Source organism: Mchenga conophoros, linkage group LG9, assembly GCF_057382185.1.
Source record: "Mchenga conophoros isolate Kocher_MC1m ecotype Shallow Benthic linkage group LG9, M_conophoros_male_GT1.1, whole genome shotgun sequence".
Lineage (NCBI taxonomy): Eukaryota > Metazoa > Chordata > Actinopteri > Cichliformes > Cichlidae > Mchenga > Mchenga conophoros.
In genome coordinates, this window is record NC_140534.1 from 14,976,362 (window position 1) to 15,002,488 (window position 26,127).

The 26,127-nt window shown below is 42.1% G+C and overlaps 1 protein-coding gene and 1 pseudogene across 2 annotated transcripts; both read right to left on the bottom strand.

The window, feature by feature from the left end:
• Window positions 1–1,362: 1,362 nt before the first annotated feature.
• LOC146567057 (uncharacterized) lies at window positions 1,363–4,664 on the bottom strand (annotated as a pseudogene).
• LOC146567058 (uncharacterized) lies at window positions 4,300–25,526 on the bottom strand. Of its 2 annotated transcripts, none has more exons than XM_085286611.1 (4): window positions 25,416–25,526; window positions 14,374–14,479; window positions 7,666–8,262; window positions 4,300–7,340 (listed from the first exon to the last, which is right to left on the bottom strand). In XM_085286611.1, the coding sequence occupies exons 2-4, from the start codon at window positions 14,389–14,391 to the stop codon at window positions 6,648–6,650; spliced, it is 1,308 nt and encodes a 435-aa protein (XP_085142737.1). In that variant the 5' UTR covers window positions 14,392–14,479; window positions 25,416–25,526; the 3' UTR covers window positions 4,300–6,647. The 2 variants fall into 2 exon arrangements, with proteins under 2 accessions (XP_085142737.1, XP_085142738.1); XM_085286612.1 differs by lacking the exon at window positions 25,416–25,526 and adding an exon at window positions 15,473–15,551.
• Window positions 25,527–26,127: the final 601 nt, after the last annotated feature.

Below are 26,127 nucleotides of genomic sequence, written 5' to 3' on the forward strand. Positions count from 1 at the left end.
TCTTGACACGTACTTATAACTTAAACCACAAAAAACTCAGTTACAGCTGGTAAGATTTGTGGTATAAACCAGACTATCACAGTCTGCATCTTTACAGGGTTGTTTTCTGCTTTTGTTCACTCCTAGTGTGATTAAAAAACAACAAACACAGAGCCCACTAACTATTAGCCGCTTTCCCCCCTAAACAGTCAGTTGACTGAGAGAAATGCAATCCATTATTGTGAACGCTGAAGGAGATGTGCTCCAAGGTCAAACTTATATTTCCTTAACTTACATCCTATGTTCTGTTTAATTCCGGCATCCCTTCATGGCTTGATGGAAAAAATTGGTTAAACCATTGCTCAACTTATGTCTGAATGATGGCAGATAATTCTGATGAAACTGACCCCGTAAGAACTTTGCAGCTGAGTCGAGGGCTCGTGGAAATAAGGTCAGGAAGTGTCCGGCGTGACTGCGCGTGCGGGCGTCTGACAGACACACTAGTGCAACTCAGAGTGTGAGCAGCAACTCCTGTATACTAAACATAAGAAAAGTAATTTGTAGTGCTTCTCTTTTTTTAAACCGAGATTCCAGGGATCATGCTTATATGGTTTTCTTTTATTCAAAAACAGGTTAGTTTAGCGATCGTGTAACTGTGTCCTTGACCTTTTTACCGGCTTGAGAAGTTGGTTCCCTGGTGCAGATATCTGGGATGGTTCAAACGCCGAGTCTCCAAATGCAAACAAAAGGTTATTTTACACGTTATTTCTTAAATGTGTATAAATGGGATGATGACGATAAAAGTAATAAACAATAAATGTAAATCTGTTTTTTTAACTTTGCAGACTCATTTACCCACTCCAGTGACAGCGATAAAAAAAAAGATCATGACTTTAAAGAGATTATGAACAAAATGCATTACATTTTGTTTTTTGCTACATTAACAACTTTTCCAACTCTGATTCTCTGCAGGACCAACACGGACACCAGTTTAGACTGAAATCCAGTTCCGACGGCACACGCAACATGTTCAAGCTTGCACGGAGGCATCTTTCTTTCAGCTTAACGAGTGAACCGTCAGCTCGTTCAAACACACGTTAAAGTCCGTTTGGCTCGACACCACCGAACAGAGGCAGCAATATAACATAGCTAACATTAACAGTGCAGTGAATCCTGCTTGTGCCGTGATATTCAGGACTGCAAACCGAGCAGCATCACTGACTTTCAGCTTGTTGTGTTTGTGGATATATGACTGACTTTAATTATCCATAAAATCATCACATTCTCTGTAAGATTAAGGTCGACTATTGAACAGCGAATATTTTAAAGGCTTTAAAACCAAGTCAGTACAAACATCACTAATGTCACATAACTCTGCCGACATGTGGCCAACAGTAATGCTTTAATGTTCTTCATTATTAAACATTTGCACATAAATAAGTGACATAGTATTCAGTAAGGCGAGTTTATTTATATAGCACAATTCAACAACAAGGTCATTCAAAGTGCTTTACAGAGACATTAAAAAACAAAAATAAAAAGCATGATTTAAAATTGATTAAAAAGAATTTAAGCTTAAAAGTGTGGATTTGGTGCTTTATTCTATAAAGACACATCTCCTGGATGCACTGGTACGCATCTTCAGTGATGTATCCTAGGGTCATCAGGTGTTTTGGGTCTCTCTCTTTTGGCCACAGCTTGTATGATGTTGGAGACATCCTCATCAAACTTCTGCCACTCGCTCTGGCTGCTGGCTGGGGGCCACTTAATCCGCTGTTGTGGAACTACACTGCTTGGATTGGAAGAGTCCTGTGCATGGAGGGACTGGGCTCTGTGGGGTGCCTCCTGGCCGGGCTCCTCCTGCGTCTCACCAGGTTCAGGACCTGTGCGTTGCACCTCACTCTCCCGCTCCAAACATTTCATTCTAGCCTGATGGACATTTAGGCCACGCTGGTTCTTGCACAGCTTGCCGCAGATACATGTCTTACTCGTAGTCCTTTCCATTGCATTAGTCGTTAACCTTAAGTCCGTCCGATTGGAGACCTCATCCCCCCCCCCTCTCGGGGTCTCCTGGGGGTATCTTTCTTTAGGGCTTTCCATAGCTTTTTGGGTGCTTTCTCGCGAAAACTGCAGACCGGGATGCTAGCCCACCCTGCCCCTGGAGCCGTCTTTCCGAGCTGTCATCTGTCTCTCCAGTCGTCACCAAACTTTCTTGGTTGTCACCTAGACTCTTCCTAGGCGTCACTGGCTCAGCCAGAGTTTAACTATAAAGACACATCTCCTGGATGCACTGGTACGCATCTTCAGTGATGTATCCTAGGGTCATCAGGTGTTTCGGGTCTCACAACATCATACACCCTCGCCCAGGCGACCCAGCCGGGGGTGATCAGGCCCCGACTTGCGTACCAGTAGCTACCCACGGATCAGCCCTCTTAATCCACAGCCACCTTGTGGCTTTCTCTGCCGCTTCACTCACAGCCTGGATGGCCCTCTTCTTGGCTGCCCCAGCCACGCCCAGCCGGCCTAGGACTTTGCAGAGTGATCGTCCTGCAAAGCCCCTACAACCCACTTCTATGGGCTCATAGAAAGTCTTCCAGCCCCTTCCCCTGCACTCTTGCACTAGTTCCTGGTACTTTCCTCGTTTCCTTTCATTAGCCTCCTCAATCCGCTCTTCCCAGGGCACTGTGAGTTCCAGCATGATCAGCATGATTTGAGGCCTCAGAAATAATTATCAAGTCTGGCCGGAGTGATGTTTTTGCAATGTTCTGAGGGAACTTTAGTTGTTTACCCAGGTCAGCCTGTAGCTGCCAATCAGAGGCTGTGTTGAGAAGGCCAGTTGTCAAATGTGGGTGCACCTGGGGTTTCTCTCCAGCCTTAATAAAAGAGATTGCCTTCCTCGGAGCATGATGATGCTTGCTGGTGCTGATTGCTGAGGCAATCTTTTCAGCAACTACTCTGAGCACCTGGTCGTGCCGCCAACGATACCGACCATCGGCCAGGGCCCTTGGGCAGCTGCTAAGGAAGTGTTCTAGGGTCCCTCTTCCAGAGCACAGGGGACAGGCAGGTGTCTCGCGCTTTCCCCACAGATGGAGGTTTGCTGGGCTTGGCAGAGTGTCGTATACTGCCTGCACTAGGAATCGGATCCGGTGGAAGTCTGCCTGCATGATGTTTGCCCAGGTGACCTTGCGCTGCAAGGTGCCCTCCCACCTTGTCCATGCTCCCTGCCGCTCAAGGCCTACAGCTCTGCTTACTTGCTCCTCCTCCACACCTGCTCGGACCTCTTCCTGGAGTAGCTGGTGTCTCTCCTTTCCCTGTGCCCTGCTGACCTGGGCCTTTGGGACGTACCCCAAGCCTGCTCCCCCTGTTGCTAAGACCCCCATTAGTGTTTTCTGCCTTAGGCGTGACTCCGCCACCTCAACTGCCTTCTCAGCCTTCCACTTTCTTCCTGTCCTTACCTCAATGCCTGCTGATGCCACCTTGCAGTCTTTAGAATCTCTGTACTGTAGGGCTTCTCGTGTGCGAGCCACCTTGAACTCTTCTGTGAGACCACTGAAGGGTAACTGCACGCTGTTGCTTGTCCCATACAAGGCAGTGCTGGTGAGACTGCGGGGAAGTCCCAGCCACTTACGAAGAAAGCCACTGATCTTTCTTTCAAGGGATTCCACAGTAGTTATTGGAACTGTATAGACAAGCAAGGGCCACAGGATTCGGGGCAGGATGGAATGCTGGTAGATCCAGGCTTTAAATCTTCCAGGCAAGCCGGACTTATCCACCTTAATAAGCCACGCTCCCAGCTCCTCATTTGCCTTCTGAATAGCAGTAGAGTCTTTCAGGCTGGAGTCAAAGCGTTTCCCCAAGCTCTTAACTGGTTGTTCCGTTATGGATGGAATAATGGTTCCTGAAATTGAGAACCGGAACTTGTCCGTCACCTTGCCCTTCTTCAGTACCATCGATCTTGACTTGGAAGGTTTAAAACTCATCCTTGCCCATGAGATGAGTCTCTCAAGACCTTGCAAGATCCACCTACACCCGGGAACTGATGATGTTGTAATGGTGAGGTCATCCATATAGGCTCTGATAGGGGGCTGACGAACACCTGACCTTGTTAACGGCCCTCTGCACTCCACCTCCGCAGCCTTTACCACCATGTTCATTGCCAGGGCAAAGAGCGTAACTGAGATGGTACAGCCTGTTATTATACCTTTTTGGAGTCGGTGCCAGTCTGAAGTAACTGCCCTAGAAGTGACCCTAAGCCTGAAATTGGCGTAATAGTCCAGGATTAGGTCCTTGATCTTGCTGGGGACATGGTGGAGGTGCAAAGCATGCTCAACCAGTTTGTGTGGGATCGACCCATACGCATTAGTTAGGTCCAGCCACAATACAGCTAGGTCGCCTCTCTTCTCATGTGCTTCTCTTATAAGGTGTGTAACTACACCTTATAAGAGGTGTAGTTCAAATGCAATTCAAATGCAATTCAAAATGTAATTCAAATGCAGCTGAGAACAGGTGAGTCTTCAACCTGGATTTAAATAAACTGAGTGTTTCAGCTGATCTGAGGTTTCTGGGAGTTTGTTCCAGATATATGGAGCATAAAATCTGAATGCAGCTTCTCCGTGTCTGGTTCTGACTCTGGGAACTGATAAAAAAAACGGATTCAGGTGACCTGAGGGATCTGGAAGGTTCATACTGGGTCAGGAGGTCACTGATGTATCTTGGTCCTAAACCATTCAGAGCTTTATAGACCAGCATCAGAACTTCAAAGTCTATCCTCTGATGGACAGGCAGCCAGAGTAAAGACCTCAGAGCTGGACTGGTGTGGTCCACTTGTTTGGTCTTAGTGAGGACTCGAGCAGCAGAGTTCTGAATGAGCTGCAGTTGTCTGACTGATTTTTTAGGTAGACCTGTAAAGATGCTGTTACAATAATCAAGCCTACTAAAAATGAATGCATGGACTAGTTTTTCCAGGTCCTGTTGAGACATCATAACAGTACTTACTTTTAAACGTTTACTCTTTGGCTGCTCCGCTTCCACCGTTTTTTTCGGCAAAATTATCCACACCCACAGCCGCGCTATGCAATCTGGGATATGTTGGGCCACGAAGTCTACACCGACACATCCTTAGAATTCAGGGAAATGAAGGACACATTTGAGGGCCACATTTCGAGCAGCCTTCGAAATTGGGACAGCCTTCGTCGCGTTGCTGTGACGTAATCGGCCTTAAAACGCGGCAGACCCTGAATTGGGATACAGACCAGGAGTGACATGTTTAGCCACATGTTCTCCTTAAGTTGCTGGTTGTCTGAGTGGTGTCCAAGAAACGATGTGGGCTTCATAGATAATTGGCAAATCTTCTGGAGGAAACCTGGTCTTGTTAGGAGAGACGGCATCCATCCCACTTTGGATGGAGCAGCTCTCATTTCTAGAAATATGGACACATTTATTAAACCCCCTAAAATATGACTATCCAGAGCTGGGACCAGGAAGCAGAGTTGCAGTCTTACACGCCTCTCTGCAGCTTCTCTCCTCCTGAAACGACAGCCTCAACACAGCATTTAATCTGTTATTAGACTATTAAATATTTCACTTTAATGTTGCAACTACCCAGTATCTTCTGTCTTTAAACAAAATAATATTTTCCAGTTACAGAAATTATGAAATCCAAACTAAAGTGTTACTGTTGCTATATGCATTTACTATAAATAATCGATGATGGTGCTGACATGAAGGAAGAGAAAGTTACAGGTTGCATCCTTTGAGTTTGTCTCCGTGCCTTTGGGCGATTTTTATGACAGATGTTTCTGTTCAATTCTTAAATCAACTTTTCAAAACACAAACACTATTTTAAAGCTTTTAAAGAGTAAAATATTAATGATAATTATAATAACAGTAATAAAAACAAAAGCTCTCAGATCCATCAAACCAAGCAGCAGAGAGAACAACAAGTGAAGATAAAACTTTAACCTTGTAGACTTCATTATGTTCCAGCTGCTCTACAGACGCTGTGACCTCGAACTTAAGCAGGTCGTAAAGTATGTGCTGCTCAATAACTTCATAATTACACCCTGTGTAATTATGAAGTTATGAATTATGAAGAGCAAAGATATCTTCTAAATCAGCGTAGCACATGTGCAGCTGCTGGGATTCACTTAAGCATTCGGCTCGTCGCTGTTGCAGGTTTTTCTCTCGCTGTTCTGGCTCACAGCGCTGCAAGCACAAAAATAAATATCCCCAAAGGTGTGAAAGGGAGCTAATTAGTAAGAGTATTGTTACTCTCCCCAGGAGTAGTCCAGCAGTAGAAATCAGTCCAATGACAAGGTGTGTAACATCTAGCAGGGTGACAGAAAAACCCAGGGTAACTTCCAGGGACCTCAACGTCTCTCTCACATTGCGTTTTTTAAACATGTTTCCATTTGTCACTTCAGTCTTTACTCTGAAATACAGGAAGAGAAATCATGGCTGAAACAACTTCTCATGAAAACAGGGGTGTGGTCCAACAGTCAGTTTTGGTGAGGAAGGTTCCTAACTGAGAGAAGTGACCCAGAAGTATCTGTGTAGCAGCCACAATGAATCAAGATCATGAGCTTTATTAACTGATCAAAGTCTCTTCTTTTATCTTCTGTATTATTCAGTTTGCATTGGTAATGCAGAAGTTCAGCCCAGCAACCAGTTCAGTTCAACACAAGTTTAAATGATTCTATCTGAACTCTGTGGAGCCTGATCTCAAGCTTTTTGAGTCTGACACTGAAACCAGAGGATCTTTCTGTCTCTTCAGATTCACTGTGATCCAGTGATGGGAGTGATTTCAGCCCTGAGTGATCACGCTGATGTTTGCACAGAGCAGACAATGAGGTGAATGTTTTGGCACATTGGTAACAGTGAAACAGTTTATTAGTAACGTGGGATCGTTTGTGTGTGGAGTATGAACTGAGATTCCTGAAGCTCTTGTCACACTGGTCACAGCTGTAGTTTCCTTCCATGTGTGTACGTTCATGATTGTTACGATTACCTGAATCTGAGAAGCTTTTGTCACAGTGTCTGCACTTGTATGGTTTCTCTCCTGTGTGGACTCGTTTGTGTCTTTTAAGCTTATTTGTAGTGGTGAAGGATGACCCACACTGATCACAGAGGTGCTTTTTAACCCCACTGTGAATCAGTTCATGTCGTTTTAAGTCAGTTGATGTGGTGAAGCTTATCCCACATTCTTTGCAGTATTTCAGTTTGTCTCCAGTGTGTCTACGTTGATGTATTTTTAGGGTCTTTTGCTGACTGAAAGTTTTTCCACAAAGGTCACAACGAAAGTCTTTCCCACCACCACAGTGATGACAGGGTTGAGAACTGGATCCATCTGTGTCACTCTGCTTCTAAACAAAGACACAAAGACAGTGTAAGTCAGTCCTTCAACATTTTTATCCTGAACGTCGCCTGAAATAAAGAGCATCTCTGCAGACGTCCAATTACATTTGACTGTTTCAGTTAACACACTCAGTTTACTGGGCTGCAATAACTACAATACTACCACCATAATACTACAGTAATACTAAAATCACAACTGACATGAAAATCTGAATAATCACTCAGAGCTGCTTTTCCATGCAGTAGAATTGCTAACATGCTAACACAGTTTAATGAGCAGAGTTGTTCCAAACAGTCAGGCTAAAATGACAAGATAACAATATAAATACATACCTCACAGTAACTGCACTTGTAGAGTCTCTTTCTGGTGTGGATCAGTTGGTGTCGTCTCAGGTAATGTGGAGATTTAAAAGTCTTCTCACACAGGTCACATTTATAAGGTCTCTCCTCAGTGTGGATAAACATGTGTTGTTGTAACTGTGCATCTGTTGTAAAGTATTTGCCACACTGTTCACAGCAGTACACATCATGTCTGGTGTGAATGCGTAGGTGTCTATTTCGGTACCCTCTCTGGCTGAAAGTTTTTCCACAGATGTCACAGCTGTATGCCTTAATTCCAGAGTGGCTAACTAGATGACTCTGTAAGTGGCCAATTTGAGTAAAAGCTCTGCCACACTGATCACAGCTGTATGCTTTAACTCCACTGTGGATGAGTTGGTGGTTTTTTAGAGCACCCTTCCAGGAAAAAGACTTTCCACACAAGTCACAGCTGAACGGTCTCTCTCCAGTGTGGATGACCTGATGCTGTTTTAGATGACACTTGGAAATAAAACCCTTCCCACACTCGTCACAGGTGTGTGTTTTCTCTCTCTTTCTTCTGTGAGGTTTGTCGGCCTCCTGAGAGCGCTGACTTCTCGCTCCATGTTGGTCCTGCAGTGACAGAGATACAAACAGAGGCAGTGAGTGAAATGCAGTCGTGGAACAAACTCAACCTTCAAACTCCCTCCATTAACACTAGTTTTAAACCTGAAGGTGGAGTGTGGCACCAAACACCTTAAAGGTCTCTTATCCCCACCTGCTGGTAGTTCTAACACATTACATCCAACCTGCTGTTAAAAATAATTCATGACTGTTTAAACACTAAAATCATGCCCATCCCTCCTGATTGTACACACACACACACACACACACACACACTTTTATATTATTTTATAATATAAAAATGTGTGCATTTCCTATTACATATTTCTTTAATTTTTATAGATTTATACATAATTATTCAGTGATATTAAATCGTATGTTTGTTTATTTGTTTATTTAAAAAGAACCCCATTAGCTTCCACAACAGATGTTGCTCATCTTCCGTCAAATACTATCACATAAAATATTATACAATAAAGTGGATTCAAGATATCCACATGATTTGGCTCTTACATCCACAGTGAGGTTTCACAATTGTTAAAATATAAGCAATCAATAATAATAATATCAATAACATTCAGGCACATTACACAAATTTCAAAAACAAATCATCTTAAGTATGGAAGCCCGTTTCCGCCACTAAATAAAAAGAAAACAGCTAGTATCCATAAGTTGAATTTTTGAGAAATATAACTCGAAATTTCGAGTTAGCTCTGCCAATCAAAAATATAGGTGAATGAAGTCGCTTTCTTGTTACCCGGAAGCACATGGCAGAGGAACGTGCACTCAAAAACGGATCCCAACAAATTGGCGCTTTCGCGAGTACGTTTGCTGATAGTAACACCATGTGATTCAGCTAATAACACAGGGATTTCATCATTTGTGAAGCCAGGCTGAAAACACTCAGCAATCTGTGCATTCACGACTGGATGTAATACCGTTAGCTTAGTTGTAGCATTTGTAGCTGAGGGCTTCAGCTTCCGGGTAACGAGGAAATGACGTCATTCACATAGATTACTGATTGGCATCACTAACTCGAAATTTCGAGTTATGGATCCTTTTTTTTTTTTAGTGGCGGAAACGGGCTTCCATAGTTAAGTGTTCATTGAAGTTTTGAATAGTTTGAATAATTCTCTAATTTTATAAGGCAATTTATTCCACTTAAACGTTGCTCTAAATGTAACAGTTTTACAAAAAGTTACTTTTAACTCGAGCATTTACTAAATTGCAGTTTGTTGAAAACTGTGTAATATGATTATGTATTTCATCTGGATACTGCAGATGAGCAGAAATAAATGTGGTGTGTTTAACAGAATTTCTTTCTTTATAAATACAAGTAAGCCATAGAATATTTTAGTCTGTACAGGAAGCCAAGAAAGTTGATTATGCATTTTATCAATATTAGTATAGTATGAACATCTTAACACTAATCTGGACGCTTTATTCTGGACTAACTGAAGTCTGTTAAGATCTGTCTTATTAGCTGCTGACCAAATGATTGAACAATACTCCAGATGAGACATTACTAGTGCATTAATGACATCTTTCATAATTGAAGTGATACAGAAAGAGCATTTCATAGCCATAGCTATGCCTTGTCCCATTTTCTTAAAAACAATTGATGTGCTGAGACCATGAAAGGTGGTGATTTATGGTAATGCCGAGTAGTTTCATCTGGGTGACGATTTCTAACACTGGCTATGGAAAGACTCAGTTGTGGGCTGTTGACTAATCTGCTTCTACAGTGGGGCAAAAAAGTATTTAGTCAGCCACCGATTGTGCAAGTTCCCCCACTTAAAATGATGACAGAGGTCAGTAATTTGCACCAGAGGTACACTTCAACTGTGAGAGACAGAATGTGGAAAAAAAAAAAATCCATGAATCCACATGGTAGGATTTGTAAAGAATTTATTCGTAAATCAGGGTGGAAAATAAGTATTTGGTCAATAACAAAAATACAACTCAATACTTTCTAACATAACCTTTGTTGGCAATAACAGAGGTCAAACGTTTACTATAGGTCTTTACCAGGTTTGCACACACAGTAGCTGGTATTTTGGCCCATTCCTCCATGCAGATCTTCTCGAGAGCAGTGATGTTTTGGGGCTGTCGCCGAGCAACACGGACTTTCAACTCCCGCCACAGATTTTCTATGGGGTTGAGGTCTGGAGACTGGCTAGGCCACTCCAGGACTTTCAAATGCTTCTTACGGAGCCACTCCTTTGTTGCCCGGGCGGTGTGTTTTGGATCATTGTCATGTTGGAAGACCCAGCCTCGTTTCATCTTCAAAGTTCTCACTGATGGAAGGAGGTTTTGGCTCAAAATCTCACGATACATGGCCCCATTCATTCTGTCCTTAACACGGATCAGTCGTCCTGTCCCCTTGGCAGAAAAACAGCCCCATAGCATGATGTTTCCACCCCCATGCTTCACAGTAGGTATGGTGTTTTTGGGATGCAACTCAGTATTCTTCGTCCTCCAAACACGACGAGTTGAGTTTATACCAAAAAGTTCTACTTTGGTTTCATCTGACCACATGACATTCTCCCAATCCTCTGCTGTATCATCCATGTGCTCTCTGGCAAACTTCACACGGGCCTGGACATGCACTGGCTTCAGCAGCGGAACACGTCTGGCACTGCGGGATTTGATTCCCTGCCGTTGTAGTGTGTTACTGATGGTGACCTTTGTTACTTTGGTCCCAGCTCTCTGCAGGTCATTCACCAGGTCCCCCCGTGTGGTTCTGGGATCTTTGCTCACCGTTCTCATGATCATTTTGACCCCACGGGATGAGATCTTGCGTGGAGCCCCAGATCGTGGGAGGTTATCAGTGGTCTTGTATGTCCACGCTATTCTTTTAAACAGATTGAAACACATGGTGGGCCTCTCTGGTGCTGTACACAACTGGTTCACTTCCTATCTCTCTGACAGATCTTTTATGGTGAGTATGGATACATGCTCCTCTAAGATCCATAAAATGACATGTGGTGTGCCTCAAGGGTCGGTTCTAGGCCCTGTACTTTTTAATTTGTATATGCTCCCTCTCGGCAGTGTCATCAGGAGGCATGGAGTGAACTTCCAGTTACGCTGATGACACGCAGCTGTACATCTCCGTGTCTCCTGATGACACCAGACCAATGGATGCCCTTTTTAACTGTATCTTAAATATACGATCTTGGATGGCAGAAAACTTTTTACAGCTTAACCAGGACAAGACTGAAGTTTTAATCGTCGGTCCTGAGGCTCAGAGAGAGAAACTCTTGTCTAAATTAGAGGCATTTTCACTATGTCCTTCGCTACAAGTGAAAAACCTGGGTGTTATTTTCGACTCCGAGCTTGGTTTTATCCCACATGTTAAACATGTAACCAAAATTGGATTTTATCATCTAAAAAATATAGCCAGAGTCCGCCCTATTCTCTCTCGGGCCAACACGGAGATGCTGATGCATGCTTTCATTACCAGTCGCATTGATTACTGTAATGCCCTGCTCTCTGGTCTTCCTAAGAAGAATATTTCAACTTTACAACTTTTGCAAAACTCGGCAGCTCGTGTGCTGACGAAGACCAGAGGGCGGGCCCACATTACACCGGTTTTAGAATCGCTGCACTGGCTCCCCGTGTGTTTCAGGATCGATTTTAAAGTTCTTTTATTGGTTTTTAAATGTCTTAATGGTCTTGGGCCTTCTTATCTCTCAGATCTGCTTTTACCATACGAACCCTCGCGGACCCTGAGGTCCTCTGGTACTGGCCTTTTGATTGTCCCTAAAGTCAGGACACATACTCACGGAGAGGCAGCTTTTCAGTGGTATGGTCCTCGTCTGTGGAACAGCCTGCCGGAGGAGCTCAGGGCCGCAGAGAACGTACATGTTTTTAAGAACAGGCTCAAGACCCACCTTTTTAATTTAGCTTTTACTTAGCGTTTATTTATTTTATGCTTATTTATTCTATCCTGTTATTCTATTATTAATTTAGGATTTACCTAATATTTTTTGATTTTATTCTTATTCATTTTTTAATCTTCTTACTCTATTTATATTTATATTGTATCCTGTTCTTATTTATTTTATCATTTTACCCTGAATATATCGTATTGTGTCATATCTCCAGTGTTTCCTCGGAGGGCGCTCTCTGCACCGGGGCTGTGATTGACCGTGGCTGCTGGGTCTCTGGGGGTCCTCTCAGCCTGGCTGGGGGGCTCCTTGGCCTCCCTCCTGCTGTGTGCCCAGCCTGGAGGCTGCGGTCTGTGACCGGCTCCCGGTGCAGATGGCTCTCTGTTATAATGTTTCCTCACTTGGCTCATGCGAGCCCAGCCCAATTTTTACTCTTTAAGTGTGCGCGTGTGTGTGTATGTGTGTGTGTTTGGGGGGGGGGGGGGGGGGGGATATATGTGTATTGAGAGTGTGGGGAGTGAGTTGGAGGGTGGGGTGGGCTGCTTTTAACTATGTAAAGCACTTTGTGCTACATTTTTTTTGTATGAAAAGTGCTTTATAAATAAAGATTGATTGATTGATTGATTGATGTCTTCCATTTTCTGATGATTGCTCCCACAGTTGATTTTTTCACACCAAGCTGCTTGCCTATTGTAGATTCACTCTTCCCAGTCTGGTGCAGGTCTACAATACTTTTCCTGGTGTCCTTCGAAAGCTCTTTGGTCTTGGCCATGGCGGAGTTTGGAGTCTGACTGTTTGAGGCTGTGGACAGGTGTCTTTTATACAGATGATGAGTTCAAACAGGTGCCATTCATACAGGTAACGAGTGGTGGACAGAAAAGCGTCTTACAGAAGACGTTACAGGTCTGTGAGAGCCAGAGATTTTCCATGTTTGAGGTGACCAAATACTTATTTTCCACCCTGATTTACGAATAAATTCTTTACAAATCCTACCATGTGAATTCATGGATTTTTTTTTCACATTCTGTCTCTCACAGTTGAAGTGTACCTCTGGTGCAAATTACTGACCTCTGTCATCATTTTAGGTGGGGGAACTTGCACAATCGGTGGCTGACTAAATACTTTTTTGCCCCACTGTAATTAACATAGATTTGGATTTAAATACATTTAAAATCATGTTGTTTTTACTTATCCAGTCAAACACATTCAGCAAATTTTGTTGTGACCCGCTGATCAGTTCAGAATTGTCACTGGCTGAATAAAACAAGGTGGAATCTTTGGCATACCCAAGATTAAGCCAAGACATATTGCAGATCGTCAGTGAAAACTGAATAGAGAAGTGGAGCGAGGCAGCTGCCTTGGGGTAAACCGCAGTTCATAACTGAGAAATAACCATTACAATAAACCTTCTGCTATCTTCTGTCCAAATAACTTTTCATCCAGCACAAAGCAGCTGGTGAAAATCCATAACATTTTAGTTTATCAATCAAAAGATCATCATTTATCAAATCAAATGCAGCACTAAAGTCCAAGAATACCACTTTCCCATCATCTAGATGTTTATACCATAAATTATCTGTCATATGAATTAGAGCTGAGCTGGTAAAATGACCAGCTTGGTTCAGTGAAGAAAAATGTCTGATTGTAACCTGAGGGTTTTTTTACATTAAGAAAAAGGCACCAAACATCAAACCTATTTAAGCCTAAACAGTAACACATGAAAGTAGAGCAGGGCGATATGACCAAAAATATTTATCACGATATACATTTGAAAATTTGTGATAACGATATAACTGACGATATAATTGACGCGAGACAAAATACTTTACAACTCCACAACTTTATTAGTGCAAAAAATCCCATCAATATATTTTCACTTAAACAAGCAGCTGTTTTTTTTATGTGCATTAAAGTTATATAAAAATTTAACAGTGCAAATGCAAATTGCTTGCTGACAGTTTAACCAAAAGGATTTTCCAGAGGAAATTGGCCGACATTTGCTCCAAGGCATTTGTATTTGCACTGTTAAATTTTTATATAACTTTAATGCACATAAAAAACAGCTGCTTGTTTAAGTGAAAATACATTGATGGGATTTTTAATAAAGTTGTGGAGTTGTAAAGTATTTTGTCTAGTGTCAATTATATCGTCAGTTGTATTGTTATCGCAAATTTTCAAATGTATATCGTGATAAATATTTTTGGTCATATCGCCCTGCTCTGTCTGTCACCTTCTGTGTTGAGCTCATTGTTTTCTCTGTAGTGGCTGAGCTGAGTCCAAGTAGCTGAAAATGTTCCTCTGCTGCTCCGTCAGACTCTTCTCCTCCTGCTGATCAGCTGGGACACAAAGCAGATCTTTGTTAGGCTCCACACTGCACTGAAGAGTCAAAGTGTCTCATATGTTCATCTGACAAAAAAACAAATTTTTGCTTCCCGAGGTGTGCAAACAGACACAAAAGGTTTGAGCACCGATACCAAATTTAGCAGTATGGCAGACCAGTAGCAGGAGAGACTGAGGCCTGTTATTGGAATCAAATGCCCAGTGGGCCGACACAACGATTTGCACAAGACAAAGACAGCTGAGTTTTATCCTGGAATACATTTATTTTACATTTTCTTGAAATGTTTTTCATTGTAGCACTTTTACCTCACACTAGGAGTGCAACGATACACAAAATTCACAGTTCAGTCGGTTCGATACTTTGGTGTCACGGTTCAATATTTTTTTAGAGACAAAAATTTTCATGCCTTTTTAATTTGTCATTTATCAAAATTATAAATATATATTTTAACTCAAAAGTACAGTTTTTAAATTTAATGTTGCTGAAACAACAAAGAATAAATAAATAAATCTGATTGAGGAATCACTCATCTTTGGAAAGAGAGTTTATTACAGAGAAATGGCTCTTTCCAAAATAAAAGCTATACTATACTCTTCTTCTGGCTATATTCTCAGCAGCATATTAAACATATCAGGTCCCTATAAGGAGAATCATGTGCTAACAGCTGTCTAAATCACTCTGTAAAGTTTGTGGCATGCGTGCTTGTTGTTTTTGTCTGCTTCCACTTGTCTTTGCACTAGGATGATGTCGGCATAAATGTGCAGTCATATTCGTTGTGTTCCCACTAGTGCTGTCAGCGTTAATCTCGTTAAAATGACGTTAACGCCACAAATCTCCCTTAACGAGTTACTGCGGATCGCCCCGTGCGTGGGGCTGGACGGCGTCAACACATTAACAAGCTAACTGCGCTAACACACTAGTTCCCACCAATTGAGCATTGCGTGGCACAGCCGACATACTGTTTTACTTTTGTCCATGACGCGCTTACCTTCAGGGTCATACGTCACATGAAAACCAAAAGAGTTCCAAACGCCAGATCTGAATGAGGGTGGGGGAGCTTCAATTTCGGGTAGCATTGAGGCAGTTGCCATGTTGCAACGAGCTTAGCTTCTGTCTTGCTAGCTTGCGCTACGCTCAGTGGATCTGCACTCGACAGTGCAGCCTAGGCGTAGTAGTCGAACGCAGATGCACTGAGCGCTCAACACTAGGGATGGGTATCGTTTAGGTTTTATCCGATACCGGTGCCAAACCGGTACTTTTGAAACCGTGCCGGTGCTTAAACGGTGCTCAAACCGGTGCTTAAAGAATGGAGAACACAAAATTGGTCCAAAAACCTCTCATGTTCAGCTGTTTTTTGTAAAAAGATAACAATTTTAGCCTTTTCTACAGCTATGAGGCATATATGGTATCACTCTTGGCTGGAAGCAGTGCTTAAACAATGAAGGAAAAAAAACAAAAAAACAAAAAACAAAAAAAAAAAACAAACACACAAACTTTGTCCAAAAACCTCTCATGTTTAACTGTTTTCCACTTTTTCTTTGGTCATTTTAGCCTTTTTGGCCAGGGTGAAGGGAGTATCTGCCATCAAACAAGAAGACAGCCGCATGTAGCTATGATGATGTTTGCTAGTTCACCTTACATGCATTAATGTAATAACGTGGTTAGCCTACTCAACGTAAATTACACTCGAACAACATTAAGCTACTCATGCTGAGAAGAACGGCTGCTGCTGCTGCCATCATCTCGAAATATATATATTCTTCCGTGTAAGATGGTGCCGGTGTGCATGGCTCGCCGTCCACGGTTGTCGGATCCACTTTTGCTCTGCGTGTTTCTATTGTTTTCGTCACTTTTATTGAACAACGCTGACTCTCTATTGACCTACGATCGTGAAGCTCTGTTAAATATTCGATTTGCCACAGAGAATTTGGGAAGGACTAACGCTGATGGACAGGACTTTTTTCTACCTCTGCTACTATCTGGAGTACCGCATCACCTGGATTACACCCCTACCACATCTCATAAGAGGAAGCGCTTTAAACGTCGGGGAAAACGTAGCGGGCTACTCGTGAAACTGAAATCATATTTGGCTCTTTCATCTGGCAGTAACAGATTAGTTTCCGAATGCACTCTGACTGAATTCAGACCTTTGCACTGGCGTTTTGTCTCCTGTCGCTTCCTGGAACCTATTGGCACCTGGCTGGTACCTGTTGTCGGCTTGGCTGAAGAGATTCAGCATTACCGCCTTCTCTTACCTCATCTTCGCTGCGGTGGAGCGAATTCGCGGAATCTTCGGCAACTGAAACAGGTTCCCTGGATGGCTGTCACCGGTCTGACGGACCCTACCAGGTTTGCCCTTGTAATGAAGTTGATTTACCGTTGTTTTTTTGTCATTGATATTTGATCTATTTGTAGTCGACCAGGTGACAACAACAACGTCGAGAAAACATCTATTTATAGTTGACCATCATTCGGCGCTGGCCACCATCAAAAAGCCATCGATCTGTAGTTGAGCGTTAAATTGCATTGCAACTGAGCGCGTATAAAGTACCGGAGAAAGTAGATTTATTGTTCTTTTGTTATCAATGACTTTTGGTCTAGTGCACCAGCTTTAAAAAATCGTGTCGACATGCAATTTATGTATAGTTGACCGGGAAATTAAAGCAGCGATCACTTGGACTATTCTGCAGCACCCCTATCACATTGGTACATCCCTCCAGGTAACCATTGTCTTGTACAGTAGAGGAGGACATTAGATTTACTCTCAGCGGAATTGACCGGAGAAGGCATCAGTTCATGCACTGCACTGGCCTGCACCACGATTAGTATAAGGTAAGAATGAATGAATTTTTTTCTATTCGTTATTTCCACGGTTGCATTTGAATAACAGCAAAAAAAAGAAAGAAAAAAAAGGAAAAAAAAAAACTCGTTAATGTACAGTTTCGGACAAAATGTGGGAGCCTGAAACTGTGTCTACTTTCATCTTACAATCTGGCAACAAATAAATTGCACTGCAAACAAAGTCTATCAACAAAGAAAACATTTTCGTTTCATACTTTGCTGTTATAATCCCTTACAAAGCTAGCTTTAACGCGTCGAGGATTCCTTTGTTCTTGCCATCGCCTCGGCGCTTGACCCAGACTTTCGCTCTGTAGTTGCTTTTTAGCATAGTACTACAAAAAATTGTAAATCTGTGATATATGATTGATAAACGTAAAGGTAACTGTATAAATGTGTTCAATGACTTTGTTACTTTTAATGATTGGAGAGCACCCGCTTCAATTCGCACTCAATTCAAACTTTACGTTGCACGCTCACCTAACTTGTGTTTGCACCTTTTGTCCACACGTAAACTGCGTTTTCGTTAACTGAAAACTGAGATTTTTAAAGAAGTGTTAAGGTTCAAATATTGATGAAGGAGAGTACAAACAACCATGGTCCAGAAGATCTTGGTCAAAACAATTGATTTTAATGAATACACGCGTGGGAAGACCAGTGCCTGTTCGCAGACAGGAACGGTTCTCCGACTTAATCAAAGCATACACAGATTTTTATAGCATCAGGGTTTGAATTAATGACGCCCCTTCATACGTCACAGACAGAATATATACATACGTCAAATCAAAAGCACAATGACTTTTAACACGGTTTAAAAGAACGTTGTCTTCTATCTCGTCTGGAACACGAGCCCCACATCCTGCCAGACGCTGTTCCTCTTTCTTGCAGAGACAACAAGAAACTGTTCCTCTTTCCAGAGACAAACATGACCAACTTCTCACCTATAAATGAGTCTAACTAATGTGTGTGCGTATATGTGTATGTCACCTCTTGCCTACTAACGCTCACTAACTGTATGTGTGTCTCGCCCTTAAATGCTCTCTCATCTCACCCGTTGCACTTCTGACCTTTCACCAGAACAGAGGCTCATCCTTATGTGTAACTAGACTTGTAGTCAAGACCGCCTAATCCGAGACCAAGACAAGACCAAGACCAGGGGGGTATCGAGACCAAGACAAGACCAAGACCAGAGGGTATCGAGACCAAGACAAGACCAAGAACAAGTTGAGACGAGACCAAGACCGAGACCGAGTCAAGACGAGACCAAGACCAAGACCGAGACAAGACGAGACCAAGACCAAGACCGAGACCGAGACAAAAAAAGTCTTTAAACTGCAGCCAGATGCTATTCTATGCAGGACACCTTAAACTAGTTTTTTTAATTAAGCAGCAAGGCAGAACAAAGTCGGGCCTGTATCAAGACACAGGGACTAAACCCCAATTCAACCAGACCCAGAACTGATCCGGAATTAAAACAGGACTACAACAGTTCAAAATCAGGGCCCTATTTCAGGAAGCCGGTTTAGAAAACTCAGAGTGAAAAACGATACTCAGGGTTGAGTAACCCCGAACTGTCCAACTCGGAATATTCGGTTTCAGAAAGGCTGATAACAATTAGTTCAATCAACGCGGAGTTGCTTTAACCTCGAGTTAAGCGCGCGCACGAGGATACATAAAGCCCTGATTAGTGGAGCACAGATTAAGCGAGTCACCATGGAGACGGAGGGAAAGAAGGCGCGGTCAACGTACCTTACAGCGCTTGAGGCCGAAATTCTGATGGCAGCATATGCCGATAACATGCAAATTTTGCAGGAAAAAAGTAACACAGCCTCAGCTGCAAAACAAAGGGAGCATGCATGGCAAAACATAGCCGACAGAGTCAATGCGTGAGTGTTAATTTAAACATTGATCTAGGGATTTCCACCCATTTAACACGTTATTTTATTATATTTTATTTTATTTTTTATCTCATACATTTTATTTTGTGATGTGATGTGAGCGCAGGTGCAACCCAACAGGCCCCAAACGTGCCTGGCAGCAAGTAAAAATGAAATATAAAAATATAGTCCAAACAGGTAAGGTGTAATTGTATTATGAGCCATAGTGCTTGGTCTGTTTGTCCCATGTAAATCAATTGCAGTTAGAGGCTACATTAATTTTCTTTCTGTAAGCACTTATTGAAATTATCTGAGCACATTACAAGTACATATTTGATTACTCTGTATGCTCAAATGTGACCCGTTATAGCCAACAGAAAAAAAGCGGAGGCCCGAAAAACAGGTGGGGGTCCTCCACCACCACCACTCACAGAGGCTGAGCAGTTGGCTTCCACATTTGTGATAATGGGAACACCACAAACAAGTACAGGAGACGTTTCAGTGCAACTGTAACATTCCTGACTGCCCGACAGACTGTAGCCTTGGAAACGTGCTCAGCGTCACCAATATTATACAGAAAGCTCCCGTTTGCAAAAAACCGAAGTGCAATACAAATAATATTACAGAACTGAGAGAATGTCCGCGATGTGTCACATGAGCAATATTAGGCCTGAGGATGTTATTCAAATGAATTATAGATTGTGCTGACAAACGGTGACGTTCACACAGAAAATCATCAGGAAATGATAAAATGTCCAAACGCGCTCTAATCACTCTCTCCCGGCGGAGAGCTCTGCGGAGAATTTGGGCTTCAACATCTACTGGCTCTTCAAGGAAGGAGCACGCCATGTCTGACACTTCCTACAGTCAGGTTTCCGACACAGAGGCGGAGAACGTCAGGGTTAGTTGAAGTAAACCTGCTAGGGGGCAGGTTAGCTTCACGGAGTGTGTCGTCATAGTAACTCACTCAGGATTAATCTAAACTCGCTTTGTGAAACCGAAAACCCAGAGTTTTCGTTAACTCAGGGTATACTTACTCAGAGTTTGCACTAAACCGGCTTCCTGAAATAGGGCCCAGGACTACTGAGGACTTAACCAAGACAGAACCAGAATCAGAACTAGATGATAGTAGCACTAAAAATCATCATAGACCTGCACTACACTTATTTTTTAATTCTACCAAAGTACAATATTTAGATTGAGAAAAGTTTATATAATTATTTAGCCTTGTTGTGCAAACAAGCCTGCATAACTTAATAAATATAGAATTTGAAAAGTAACAAATGGTATCTAAAAAGAAACACTAGGTACTAGATACATGTTCTGATGAGTTTTGGCAAACAACCATTTGACTAACATGTGTGTCTCACCTGCTCTTGTTCCATCTCTGTTCTGTCGTCATTCTCTCTCTCCCTCTCTGTTCCTCTCTCTCCCTCTCTGCTCCTCTCTGCTCCTCTCTCTGCTCCTCTCTCTCCCTCTCTGCTCCTCTCTCTCCCTCTCTGCTCCTCTCTCTCCCTCTCTGTTCCTCTCTCTCCCTCTCTGCTCCTCTCTCTCCCTCTCTGCTCCTCTCTCTCCCTCTCTGTTCCTCTCTCTCCCTCTCTGCTCCTCTCTCTCCCTCTCTGTTCCTCTCTCTCCCTCTCTGTTCCTCTCTCTCCCTCTTTGTGCTGACAAGCCAAACACCAACATCATCAAATATACAGTTGAAACCACATATTTATGTACTCTTCAGATAAAAACACAAACACTTTTTTAATTGTAACATCAAATCAGACTAAATGTTTATTTTTTAGATTGATAAATATAAAAAACATATTTGTTAACTTTAAGAGTAAAGAGAGAAACTATCTGTATTTCTTAATTGCAAATGGCACCAAATTGTATTCAAAATTGAGCCACACTTATGGAGCTCCACGATTCTTTTCCTGGTGTTTTGGTTGACATCTCTTGATTTTCCCATGTCACAGAAACAGGCTGTGTTTTGCCTTATATGCATCCACAGCTGTGCCACCAATTTACTCACATGGACTCTACTAACCTATCAGAAGCTTCTTCAGCTCAGAATCGAATCGTCTGGAGTTTTCTTATTAATTAACAATAAACTTAGTGTATATGTACTCCTAAATTTCATGAAAGTGATTAAAATAGACAGCTCCCTCTTTTTATTCTGACATTTAACTAATTCAAAAGATATTTCAACATTTATTTATCTAAAACAAAAGTTTACTCTAAATTGATGTTTAACAGTAAAAAAAGTTTTTATGTTTTCTCCATAAAGTGTATGTAAATATCTGGTTTCAACTGTGAATATACTGCTGTGTATTGAAATTCCTCTTGTTTTGCATAGATATACTGAACAACATCCAAAGCACAATATATAAAATAACATCTACCTGAGTTTTTTCTTTGAAAGAAGCTCCTTATGTCCATTGTTGTGTTCATCAGTACACAACTGAAACCGATTTAGAGAGTTTGTTTAGCCGTGGAGGGAAACAACTGAAAATATGAAATGTAAGCTAAGACTCTCTAAAAAATCAGCATTGCTGTTCGGCTTTTTATTTATCCATTTGTTGATTCACTCGAAGAGCAAGTAACGCAACCAAGTGATCAGTTTGATATCAATCTTTTGTGATACACCGTCATATTTACATTATTAGTTCAGTACGAATGATTTGCTTTGGTACCTGGTCAAACTTAAGCTCTCCTCTGTCTGCAGCAAACTCGCAGGCAGCAGCTTCTCCCCCCTCGCTCACATGGGTGCTGTGCTCAGTCGCCTAGTGCCTGAGCTCGGATCATACCAAAATTAGGGGGAATTTACGACGGTGCGCTCTGTGCTTCGTGTGTTGTTTTTGTTTTATACAGTTGTCAGTCAGGCATCTAACTAAAAAAATTACACTCCAAAAGACCCCATGCTTCTGAAAAAATGACACGGGCTTAAGCCCAGTAAGCCACCCCCCCCCACTCCGCTGATGGTTGACTCCAAATCTTCCGAACACTATGTCGATTTGAGAACGCAAGACCGAAACAGCGAGACCAAGACCAAGACAAAAGTCCGTCGAGACCAAGACGAGACCAAGACCACGTAAAAGTGGTCTCGAGACATCCAACTCTATGTGTAACAACCTAACTGAAACTATATGTACTATATTGAATAAATGTTCTAATCAAGAACCTCTACTAAAAGCTTAATAAAAGAATATAAAAGTATACCAGACAATTTGAATAACCTAGTAATTCAAATAGCCTCGTCTAACCAGCTCCTCAGAATAACTTGTTTCATTTCTGCAAAGCCTGCAACTTCCTGTCAGCCTGCAACTTAGTCTTTCTGAAAGACACACACACTGTTTAAACATCTGAATGCAATATCAATACTGTAAATTATATTATTAATGCAATGGTAATGATGATGATTATTTAACAATAGCAGTAAAATAATTTCCCTGATCTCCACAGAAGCCTGCTAGGGTGGATATTTTCGAAAATTCCGTTTTAGCATTTACGTGTGGACGAGGAAAACGGAGAAAACGCAGCGTCAAAGGTGTGCGCCTATTTTGACGTCACACTGTGCGCCACGTTTTTGTCTTGGTGCCATGAATTCCTACAATGGCAGACTTAGACAAAATACTGTTAATTTTACTATCTTCAGTGTTTAAATGCTTACATATGCACACGCAGTTACTGTCCCTTCACACATAGGACTCGGTTCAGCTTCTATGAGCCGTCTTTGTATCTAGTTTTCCCTCCTTATTGACATTGTGCCCTATTTTTCCTCTTTTTTTCAGATCTGATTTTGTAACTACCATCCACTTAACAAAAATTAACTTTTTCTAAACAGCCCTCACCACTCCGCAGTCTTCCCCCCAGCCCACTGACAGCGAGCATCATAATGCCCCGCCCAGCTTCCGGCACCTTTCGCCACTCTGGCAGGACACACAAAATGACACAGCTTTGCGATCTCCCCAGCATGCAGAGTCTGATGTCGAGGACTTCCCTATAGATGGTATGCTTTTCAAATTGTTTTAAAGCTGAATCACAATGTCATTGTGCTCTTATCTTCAAAGCACAAATTTATACTCCTGAATGTCATCTTGTTGTGATTTTTTTCTGTAGAGTCCAGAGACTCTGTGAGGCCACTATTACAAGGCAAGTTTGAAAATCTTGGAATTTCAGATTTTACATGGTATAAATGGTAAATGGCCTGTATTTGTACAGCGCTTTAACTAGTCCCTAAGGACCCCAAAGCGCTTTACACATTCAGTCATCCACCCATTCACACACAATTCACACACTGGTGATGGCAGCTACATGTACAAATATCAAATATATGTGACAGGCAAAAACTAGCAAACACTTTTAGCAGTTAGAACAACTTATACTTGAATGCAGAATGTTACACCATCATTTATGGATATATTAGTTTTTCGCCTCTCACTGCTTAAGCCATTAATCTTTCTAGAATTGTTCTTTGAAACAGATGCGACCTCACAAAAGATGTTAACTATGCTGTCAGACCGGACCAGAGCAGTTAATGAACTCCGTGAGGAGGTCAGAGCCATCCGCCATCCCTGCTGCAATGAATCGGTAGATGCTGGGGTACTGCCTCTGGATTTGCCCTTGCACAACATTGAGGAGCTAAACAATGCAGAGGCAGCTCTTAGATCACAAGAGGCAAACAAGGCAATGGTAAGTATATAAAGGTTATGTACACTTTGTAACTATAAAGTGTAATAGCTGTCAGATGTGATTTAAATACATAACGACGGCATGTTGATTATACACACAAGCACTTGCATACACATTTAAGACACGAGACACGCTAATTACATCTCTTAAAATGTGTCTATAGGGGAGACGCTTTGCCTTGATTGGAGGGACCACACTGGAGGTGCGAGTCCGCTGTGTAATGGCTTATGCCATTACAAACGAGCCTCGGTACTCAACTGGGCAGGGAAAAAAACCAAGGACCAGACAAAGCAAAAAAGGGCATTTAAAGATACCAAACATGCATCTGCACAGCGCTGTAAGTTTTACCGTTTATTGTAGTTTTATGAGCCTAAAGTGAACAATAAAGGGATCAATTGATCTGCTGGGTGTGTTTCACATTTCCTGTCCAGTTTTTGCTATATTACTTTGTCTTTCTTAATAACAAGACTTTCATGTCCGGTTAATCTGGAGATGGAGTCTTTGGTCTTCAGCTTGTTTAGTCCTCAGGTTGTAGTTTGTACAGCCCGAAGACCCCCATGTTTATTTTGTTTTAAAGGATACACGACACACCATGCTAAGACTTATCACTTTTTCCGCTCATAGCTCTTTGGGAATCAAATGCGGCAGTTTGCAGATTTACGCCTGGTAACTTTCATGTTTATCAGCCTAGGAGTTTACATACTTTCTCCCCGCTGAAGACAGTTAACAAGAGCTTATTCATGTGCTCTAATTCACTTTTTTTGTTTGTGTGTGTATTTTTGTCCTAGATGGCCTGACGCAGCAGTTAGGGGCAAACTCTATGTCCGAGTTTGTCTTTGCACAAGCAGTCCAAAAATGGCTCCGATACGCCCCAGATCGTATGGGTGGCGCAGGACGCACATCATCCATCCGCATCCTGGAGTAAAAATTACAAACTTATGTGAAACTACTGAAAAAAAGAAAAAAGCCGGTCCTGCTATGGGCTGAACCGTTTGTTACTGATGGAGGGGGGGGGGGGACGCTATGCAATATATTCAGTTTTAACATTTATATTCACAGCTGACTGTAACTACGCTCAAACTGTTAATGCTATCTTATTTTAATAAACAACACTTTCATATGCAAAACTGGGGTGGCACTTGGGGTGGCAAGGGATCATTTTAGGGTGGCACTTGCCACCCTTCTAGATCCGCTCCCACAATGCATTGCGGCGTGACGTCAGCTTCAAAGCCCTATACCGATGCTTGAGAGCGCGCGTGTGATGCAAGTATGTGTAGAGTGTTGAGCGCGTGATCAGTGGTGAGAAAAACAAATCACGAAACGTGACCTTTCTTTACTCGTGGCTCACTTGCACTTCTAATCTGTTCGTTTGCACACTTACACACACACACAGCTGTGGTCTCCTGTTTTGCTACACTCTGGAGAGCCTCGCCTTTAACGGTCTCCTCTCACAGAGAGCAACAGAAAACTTCATTCAGAAAACTTCGAAAAACTCGAGATTGACTGAACTCAGTTCAAAGTTACCTTGACACTTACCTTTAGATGTTAGAGGTAGCGATGGTCCGCTTGAAGCTGATACTCCGGTGCGTGTGTGAAAAAGATCAACACGCTGCTTCAGAAGCACTGTGTCGAGGCTTGATTCGTTTGGCCAGAGTCACGTGATTAGTGACGTCTGAAGCGTCATTTAGAACGTACTTTTTTACTGAACTTTATTGAAACACAATAAGTATACAACATACAAATAGATGAAGTTTAAGAAAGAACAGAACATGAACATACAAAACCAGGGGTAAAAAAAATAATTATATGAGTACGTGAGTCTCTTTTAAATGTTACCATATAGTGACTGGCTGGGTAACATTTATGAAGAATTTTATATGAGATTTCCTTCACCTTGTTTACAATTAGATATTTATGGGATCATCCAGACGGTCTTCCAGGTGATATCTGGAACATGTTGGTTCCAGTAAGATATTATATATATGGGAGAGACACGATATCTTCTTGGAATAAACTACGTATTCTCTTATTGCTGTTACCAAGTTCCTGTGAAAAGCAGATTTTTCCCACTGCTGACTCAGCTGGATCAGGGAGAGTGACTGAGGTAGATATTGAACTGTCAGTGTTTTTATATAACATTAAAGTACCTGAGGGTATGGCACCAAGCACCATTGAGAATTCCCAAACACTGATGGGAAATTATATAGTGTAAGGAATTCATTGTAAGTAAGTCGTACTCCCTCTTTAT

Bases quoted from the DNA above. Each gene is read 5' to 3' on its own strand.
- LOC146567058 (XM_085286611.1), bottom strand. The intron at 7,341-7,665 runs GTATGTATTTAT...GTCTTTGTTTAG, and splicing joins ACAAGTGCAGTTACTGTGAG to AAGCAGAGTGACACAGATGG.